This window comes from Lolium perenne, chromosome 4, assembly GCF_019359855.2.
Source record: "Lolium perenne isolate Kyuss_39 chromosome 4, Kyuss_2.0, whole genome shotgun sequence".
Classification (NCBI taxonomy): domain Eukaryota; kingdom Viridiplantae; phylum Streptophyta; class Magnoliopsida; order Poales; family Poaceae; genus Lolium; species Lolium perenne.
In genome coordinates this window covers 75,830,196-75,839,644 of record NC_067247.2, presented here as the reverse complement: position 1 = coordinate 75,839,644, position 9,449 = coordinate 75,830,196, and the positions used below count along the sequence as shown (strand labels likewise).

The following is a 9,449-nucleotide window of genomic DNA, read 5'->3' as shown; positions in this document are numbered from 1 at the left end:
TCATGAATAACTTCTTCAACATCGTTCCTGCACTATCCAAACACTATCTGAAGCCTCCCAATCCAGCTCAAGTACACCCAAAGATCCGGAACAACCCAAGATACTTTCCTTATTTTCAGGTTTTTGCTAAACTACTTCAGTCTAAATCATATAACCATGAAAATATATTCTTTTTCACATAGCAAATGATACCCTGTTGGTGTTCTTTGCAGAATTGTCTTGGAGCTATTGGTGGGACTCATGTTCCCATGAACATTAATGGTGACATAGCCACACCATTTAGAAATAGGAAGGGAACACTCAGCCAGAACGTGATGGTGGTGTGTGACTTTGACGGGAACGCAAGGCAGTGGTGGGGTAACAAAAAAGAGGGAAACATCATCTAAAGGTGAGTGCATGTGTTCCTTTAATGTGATTGATGCTACTTGACTTCTTTATAATGTGTAGCTTATTGTGAACTTGACTTTTTTCTCAAATAGCTAGGGCCTCTTGGAATGCAGACCTAGAGAAGGCTCTTGTGGATTTGCTCCATGAGCACAATACTCCACAATATCGTGGGCAGAATGGATGGTCCACCAATGTTTGGAATAGGATTACCAAGAAATTCCATGATAACCATCCATACAGGAATTACACAAAGGGTCAGATCCAAGACAAGGAGAATGAGTTGAAGAGAGAGTACAAGATGCTCAAGGAGGCTAGACAGCAGAGTGGGGTTTCGTGGAATGAGAAACGGTGTATGATTGAAGCTGATCCAGAGTTGTGGGACAACCTCATCATTGTAAGATAGTTTCTATTGCTCCTTTCATGCTTATATTCATTCCTTTTAACAATATGCATCACTCATGTGTTCCTTTATATTGTGCAGTCATTTCCTAAGATCGGGAAGTTCCGTAGCAACAAGGCTTTTCCCCTCTTTGATGCCTTGGGAGAGCTATATGATGGACATCTTGCCGAGGGAAACTACAACTTCACTTCCACTGAACCAACACAGCACACACAAGTGGAGGTCAATCCCGAGGTCAATTCTGTAGAGGCGACACATTCCCATCATGATATTGTAGAGACCTTGGTGGATGATACACAAGGAGGGATGCAAGAGGCTAGTATGATGGAGAACTTTGTTGGGAACGGGGAGGCTCAGCCCACTGTACCTACTGCACCATCAACAAGTACTGAAAATAAACCCAAGAAGCGCCGGTCAAATGGAGATATTGCTGCTATGATGGAGAAGTACATTGAGATCAAGACGAAGCAGGTCGAGAGCAAGCAAATCGCGGACGTGGATGAGTACTCAATCAAGAACTGTGTGGCTCGGCTAAACACAATGGGATTGTCACGAGAGGAGAAGGTCAAAGCCCTACAAGTCTTTAAGAATGCTGACAATCGTGAGCTCTTCATTTGCGTTGATATGGATACTGCTCTCATGTGGCTGCAAGGCGAAATGGCATAGGAAAGGTAAACTCTCTTCTTGTATGCATTCTCTACACTGATATGCTAGCTTACCTTGGACTTTAGCTCATATTAATGCTTTTCTACACTGATATGCTAGCTTGCATTAGTTATTGTGATAACACTACCTAATTTTATGTAATAGCATGATGAATTGTTGTCCAGTAGCTAATATCAATAATTGGTAGAGGCTCAAGCTTTTCTCAATAATTGTCTTAGGTTTGCATGAGAACTTTTCTTCTTTCTGATTGCAAGGTTCTCTGTTTTAGATTATCCAAAACGTCCTCATTCTGTAGATGATAGATGTTACTTGTAGCAGATCAGTTGTTAACTACTATACAAAGGAAGAGTTGTGTGCATATATACACACTTGCACTAAGATATTTGTTGATAGATAGTGGTGGGTGTTTGGTAGTGCTGCACACGTGATTGTTTTGCCATTAGTTGTGAGAATTATTTTGTCATTAGTTTCTTTCTACAGGTAAAGTCACTTAAATTATCTTGAATCTCCAGTGATTGTTTTGTACTAGTAAGAGTGGCTAGCAACTAGTCCTTTGATCATTTATGTTTCATAGAACAAATTTTACCAAATAGCAATGTTCACCTGATGTAATACAGTCTTCCTGCCATTCATTGATGTAGTACATTGTTATTTTACCAAATAGCAATGTTCACCTGGAGTGGCTAGCAACTAGTCCTTTGATCATTTTGTGTCTCCGAGTTTATATGGAGTTACAGTTATTTTGCTTAGACTGTCTGAATAAAATTCTGATTCGGACAAGAGTATAGCTGCGCATGTTCATTCTTGCCACTTGCAGCACTGAGATGTTAGTGGACAATCTTGCTGGAAGTAATCATTGTAGATGACAATCATTCTCTGACGAGTGACCTACAAATCGAGGTCTGTGTTGAGTAACACCAAAAGGACGGCAAGTCTTCCTTTCAGTAGAGCTCCAAGTCCAGACCTGTTAAAACGTATGTGTGCTTTGTGTTGGGTTTGCTTGGTAGACACGCTAACATGGTGACTGCTATTTCAGTTTGTTTGTACGTAGTTGCATGAAGCATTTGTGTAGCATGCTCGTCAGAGAATGATTGTTTACATCTTTGCACTTGTTTGTCTTGCCTGTGTGGGAACTACTTTTTTTGTACCACATGACATCTTGATAGAATCAGAGTACTACATTCAGATTATGCCATGATGCTTCAGATCGAATTATGTTGTGACACAATTCTTACTGCTTGGTTTCATGTCTTGTGCATATTAGTGCTAAGAAAAGGAGAGGAATGAGGAGCTGAGGAGCCAAATCATTTTTTAAGTTAAAGAGTTCAAGAAGGACTTCGTGGATCAAAGATCGTTATGTTTTCGCTTGATATCACTTGATCAAGGAACTTGAAGTTGAAGTTGATGCTTCAAAATAGAATAAATTGATATTTCTGCTTGTAGTATTGTAATAGACTGATGCTTTCACTTGATGTTCCAAAGCACTTGATGCTTTTGTTCTGGATATCATTTTTACTAAAATCTAGTTTTGGTTGTCACTGCTAATTGATTCAAAGTTGCTATGAAATACGTTTTAATGCCTGCTGTGCGCCGTACCTAGCTGGAATACGTTTTATTGTCACTGGATGTACCAATCTCTGGGGAGTAACCGAACGCACATGGGGGAAGAGATTAGAGGGAGAGGGATTAGTGGGGGATCGGGTGACATGTGGGGATCACCCAAATCCTCGGTGGATTCAACCCCGTAATGGATTGGGTCCCACAAACCGAACGAGGCCTGAAGGATTTTCTTATCTGGGCCTCTGTTTTCGACCCAACTTAGATGGATGTTTCTGCCATTCGGTTGTTCCGAGCATGTACGCTTCATTTCATCATTTGTTCCTTGTAGATCCCGGCCTGGTTCCTTTCGCGTGAGTTTTATTGAGCAGGCCATATTTTTTTATCGTTCAGGCTCCTCGTGCTAACATTGGAGGTGGTTCGGTATATAAACCGGACAGAAACTGTCTCAACTACCGACGTGGGACTATTAATCCCGGGAGGATCGTTCTCTAACTATTACTCCCTCCGTTCTTTTTTAATTGACTTAAATTTAGTATAAAGTTGTACTAAATCTGAGTCAATTAAAAGAGAACGGAGGGAGTATTTCATTTCGTTGCCTTCCGGAGCTCACACGGGAAGATGTATACGCGGAATGTACCCAATCTGGAGAACGTCGTTGACGTCCGTCCTCTCACGTAGTCACGTAGGCAGCTATTGTATGCTTTTCCAATAAAATGAAGGAATCACGTGGACTGTTGTCACTATTTTTCCATTTTTTCCGGAACACATGAAATGAAGTACACATAAGTAAACTAAGTATCTGCCAGGAATCACATTAGGTACAAGTACTACTCATTGAACTGAATAGTAATTGATATGTTGCAAACGTATCTATTACTTTTGATGCTTCATGTTTGTTTTACACTAATTTCTATATGTTTTGTCTACACTTCATGATATTTTTATGTATTTTCCGGAACTAGCCTATTGGCAAGATGCCATAGTGTTAGTTCCTGTTTTTTTTTGTTATTTTTGTATTTCAGAAAAGTTGTATAGGAAATATTCTCGGAATTGGACGAAACGAAAGCCAAACCTCCTATTTTTCCCGACGCGAAGACGGAGTCCAGAGCAGAGACGGGGGATGGCACTAGGGAGGCCACTCCATCCCTTGGCGCCCCCCCCCCCCGGCGGCACCATGGGGCGGTGTGGGGCCTCCTGGCGCCTACCGACCTCGCCCTTCTGCCTATATAATGCCTTCGACACAAAAACCCTAAACACACCAGTCTCCATCCACGAAAAGTTTTATCGCCGCCGCCATCGTCCAGACAAGTTTCGGGGGTCAGAAGTTCCTGTTCCGGCACCCTGCCAGGATTGGGATTGACCCCCAGAGCCATCTCCATCGACTCCACCGCCTCCACTTTGACCCCATGATGGTTCTTGAGTAGTTCCCCCTTGGACTACGGGTTCTCGGCTGTAGCTAGTTGGTACTCTCTCTCCCATGTACTTCAATACAATGATCTCATGAGCTACCTTATATGATTGACATCCATATGATGTAATCAGTATTGTGTTTGTTGGGATCCAATAAATTGTGGAATTGTGATCAGATTGTTCATCATATTACCATACAACTGTTATTTAAGATCATGCATGCTCTCCGGTACTTGTAGTTACCCTGATCAAGTAGTTGACTGTATCTCCAAGAGGGAGTACTTATGCTCGATAGTGGGTTCATGCCTCTAGTTTTCTGGAAGAGTGACAATAACTTCTAAGATTGTAGATGTGTTGTTGCTACTAGGGAGAAAACAACAATGTTTTGTCTAAGGATAATTCTATTATTTACTTTACACACATTGCTTAATGCGATAATATGTTGCTTGCAACTTAATACTGGAAGGAGTTCGGATGATAACCTCAAGGTGGATTATTAGTCATAGACGCAGTTGGATTACGGTCTATGTCTTATGTTGTAATGCCCAATTAAATACTACAGTAACATTTATCTTATCATAGCATGCATTATCATGCCCTCACAATTATCAATTGCCCAACTGTAATTTTTTCACCCAACATATATTATTTATTTGGAGAGTTACCACTAGTGAAGATAGCTGGGAACCCCGGTTCTTCTGTCACCATCATTGCTCTACAGTCAACTACGCATTGGAATATTTTCTGGTGTCATCTCCTCTGTGCTACTGCTGCTGTGTTACTATTGCCATTGCTCTCATATTACTGCTGCTTTCACATCACCCCTGTTACTAGTGCTTTTCCAGGTGCAGCTGAATTGACAACTTCGTTGTTAAGACTTATAAGTATTCTTTACCTCCCCTTGTGTCGAATCAATAAATGTTGGTTTTACTTCCCTCGAGGACTTGTGATCCCCTATACTTGTGGGTCATCAGGAAGTGGAATTTCTAATCAGTAAATCTTGAACACAACCATGATTGTCTGAACACACCATCCTTGAAAACGTTATTTTCAAACCACCAAAACATGTCGGAGGAACATAAGAACTTGTTCATGATACTCCAGGACTGCAGGGTTCCTCAGCAAAGGATTATGAGCATATTCCATCGATTTAAAGGGAGTAGGAAAGTGCTTTCGTTCACCAAGAAGAAAACACATAATCTCAAACGGAAGGAGAAAAGAGATAAGAACACCGACACTGCACATGCCCTAAAGTTTGTGGAGAAGCTATAGGCAAAAAAAACAAGGAATTGTGATGAAGATGGATATTGAGAGGGACAACACAGTCCAAAGCATTTTGTTGACTGATGCTCGTTCAAAAATGGATTATGGTCTTTATGGCGATTTCTTATCATTTTATACCACCTTTAGCAAGAATAAATAACATGACATTCGCCCCATTAGTTGGCATCAACAGTCGAGGGCGAACAATTGTTTTCGCATGGGCTTTGCTAAAAGATCAAACATCAGAAAGCTCCAAGTGGGCTCTGGAAACATTCTTGGATGTCACAGAAAGAAGCCATCAATTGTCATGAAGGATCAAGAAAAGGTAATTAAATCAGCGATAGATGACGTTTTTTCCTCAATATGGCACATATTTTGTTTATGGCATATAATGAACAACTGCCAAAAAAAGATGGGGGTTTCATGGCTGTTATAGAGGGGATGGAAGATGAAATGAAGAAGATCATCATATACTCACTTACAATACATGAATTTGAGAGAAAATAGAATAACATGATTGTGAAGTATGATGCAACCAGTAGCAAACATTTTCCCTTAATGTGGAAGTTCAGAACACAATGGGTACCCGTGCTTCAGAAAAGTTTTCCGCCCTTTGATCCGTACAACAGGCCGCAACGAAGGGATAAATTCAATCTTCAATAATTATGTCAAGTGCAAGGCTAGGAACATTCCTTGTACAATACGACTTGTTTCAAGAAACAATCGTAGAAGCAGAAAATGAGAACGGGTTTGTATCGATTGGACTCGAACCAATATATTGGGGTCACAACCTTGTTGAAAGACATGCTAGAAAGGTCGACACAAGGGGATTTTTTTTCAAGCTCCAAGATGAAATGCACAATGCAACTGCCTTTGGGGTTGAAGTAATATAGGAAAACAATATTTATAACCTGAAGAAGAATTTCAGCTATAAAGGGCAAGAATTCTATTAGAAGGAATTCCGAGTACATGTTGATAGAACAAAAGAGCAGATTGATTGCATTTGCGGGAAGTTTGAACGAGATGGCATACTGTGTTGTCATGTTTTACGACTCTTCACACAGTTTAACATAAATTAAATTCCAGATCATTACATCGACAAGCGATGGACCAAGGAATTTAGAGAACCTAAATTACTCAAACACAAGAAAAAAAATTGATTGATGAAGGTCTATGAAGTGAGAGCTCTTAGGTTTCAATGAGGTATGTCATTGTAATGGACAAAGTGTTAGACTTGTGCTCACAATTTCTTGGAGGAGATTCAAAACCTGCAAAATAAATATACGTTGAAGCATAAAACACAACCTGCTGAAGGAGATGCAAAAGGAGATCCGCCTCATGAGCAACCACTGAAAGATCCACCAATAATTTCGTGTGTGTATGTCGACATTATACGTACGCATGCCAAGTTTCGCGGAAAATCAATATTTTTTGTATCATGTGTAAAAAAGACAATGAAATATCTTGACACAAAAAATATCATTTTTTCGTGAAAGGACATTATGAACACATCTGCTACCTCAAATAGCAATGGGGCACATGTATGTGGTGCGCCACTGTGCTCCACGAAATTCCCACCGGCCACCACACAAGCGTCCACATAGCCCCACCACGCACGCGTCCACGCATCCCACCGGCCACCACACACGGAGGCAATGGCGGCGCACTCGTCGACACATCCGCCATCGCAGACGAACTCCTCAACCCTAGTCCTCTCAAACGCCGCATCTTTCGGCTTTCCGACCGCGACACCGAGGCGAACGAGCCCATCCTTGCCACCGTGCTCCGTAGCATCCTGCATGGCCGAGCTCATCCTCACCACCGGCGAAGGAGCTAACCAGCCGCGCAACATTGACATTCTACGACGACCGTGTTGGGGCCAACCGGACTTCATTGCGTGTTTTCTTTCTTTTTAGGTCCTAGTTGCAAAGTTTGCAAGAAGGAGACGTAGCTCTGATTGATTTTGGTTGTATTTATTTGTCATGTAATAAATCAGATTGATAATAAAATAAAAGGTTTTTTATGGATGGGACAAGACAGATCTCCACCTTCCACAACCAATCCACCGCCTGCGACAACCATGAAAGTGGCCTTTTTTATTTTTTACTTGACAGAGCAAGCAGTGGCGCATCCTACAGATACCGCAGTGGCGCACCCTTCAAATATAACAATGGCACATGTGCAACTTACCAGTGGAGCATCTACTAGTGCGCCATTGCTACCTAGATACTAGGGGTGCACTGTCAACACCCGGATTTTTAAGTCCAGATGCCTATTATGCCGTACATCGCAATCCCAGGAATAATGTTTTTGCGAGACATAATAGTAAGTAGCATAGAGTCATCATTTATTACAACACATATTGTCTTACAACCATAGATCACATGATCCAATATTACACGAATATATTGTTCAACATCACAAATAGTAGCGGAAGCGAAGTAGTAGTGGACGAGCTATTCCACAGGCAACGCTTGACGTTAGAAGACGATCCTAGTTATCGTAGACGTCCTGTTGTCCGTCATCCTGATACTGGTGCTCTCCTTCATAGTCTGGCATTTGAATAGCCAGGGCAAAGCCATGAGTACTTTTAAAGTACTCGCAAACTAACTCTAAGATAAAAACTCATTAAGTGTAAGGGGATGCTAAGCTCTAGGTTTATTTGCATAAAGCCAAGTTTTAGTTTCATAAATCTTTGGTAAAGCCTTATCATGTGCTAGACTAACTCAAGTGGGAACATTAGTGTCACTCCCACAACTCATTATGGATCACCATAATGTCACCTTTCAAACCACCATTCATTTCTAGAACCAAAACATTTTAATGATAACGGAGATAGTATGGCCTTTCCAATCGTCCGTAACCGTGGACACGGCTATTCGAATAGGTTTAACACTCTGCAGAGGTTGTACTCTTGTGTCACAACTTTTGATTACATCCGTCGAGGGTAACCTCGAATCATCGTAACACAGTACGCGGATCATCAATCGAAACCTTTCACTTATATATGCTAGTATGAGCACCTCTCCCCATGAGCTTGGCCTCCCGGTGGAAACCGCAGTTAACCCGGGAACTGCACAGGGCTTGGGCCGTACATTCACCTCATTTCAACATCAATCCACAAGTAACGGAGGCAGCCGCAGCGTAACCCCTATGATGTTTGTTCAGAGGGAACCCATACTAAAATACACAAGCTTCTAGTTAAGCCCTACCCATAATCAGGTATTGTGGGGGTACTTGTATAATTGGAAGGGTATCGCATTCAAACTCCATCATCTATTTTATCAAAAATCACCATCTCCTCAAGGTCATATTCACCTTCAAAAATCTTTCACTTTAGTTCAATTCACAAATGTTCCCATCTAGAGTAGTCAATTTTAGTTCTTAGCAATAGCAACTAGTCATGAGGGGGTGCTACCTAGCTTTATTTGCTTAGGCTAACTTTGATGCTCTTGTTCTATTCTGGACAAGGGAATCATAAATCAAAAAGTAATTTAAAATAAATAAGCAAAAGCAAGAGTAAGTAAAAACATGGGATAGGTAATACTTAAAAGTAAAGTGTGAAGATGCCTTTGCTCTTGTAGAGCTAAGCACTTGTTTTCAGCAAGGGTTAGCTTGCCTTGAGCTGGGTAGTTATCGAAGTTCTCTTCTTCTTCCTGAGAGTAGCCCTCCTCCTCTTGGTATTCCTCGGTACTAGCGTCTATATACGAATACGAGGTATAAATACTAAACCAAGCTTTCATACTAGACTAGAAACACTCAA

General features: G+C 41.2%; 1 protein-coding gene across 1 annotated transcript; it reads left to right on the top strand.

Moving 5' to 3' along the window:
* The first annotated feature begins 2 nt into the window (after positions 1-2).
* LOC127346910 (uncharacterized) lies at positions 3-1,453 on the top strand. The gene is made up of 4 exons (XM_051373152.1): positions 3-119; positions 213-357; positions 480-781; positions 869-1,453. The coding sequence occupies exons 1-4, from the start codon at positions 3-5 to the stop codon at positions 1,451-1,453; spliced, it is 1,149 nt and encodes a 382-aa protein (XP_051229112.1).
* The last annotated feature ends 7,996 nt before the right edge of the window (positions 1,454-9,449 follow it).

Excerpts from the sequence above, each read along its gene's own strand:
- LOC127346910 (XM_051373152.1), top strand. The coding sequence starts at position 3 with ATGAATAACTTCTTCAACATCGTTCCTGCACTATCCAAACACTATCTG. Across the intron at positions 358-479 it reads GAACGCAAGGCAGTGGTGGG|CTAGGGCCTCTTGGAATGCA; the intron begins GTAACAAAAAAG and ends TTTCTCAAATAG. Across the intron at positions 782-868 it reads TGTGGGACAACCTCATCATT|TCATTTCCTAAGATCGGGAA; the intron begins GTAAGATAGTTT and ends TATATTGTGCAG.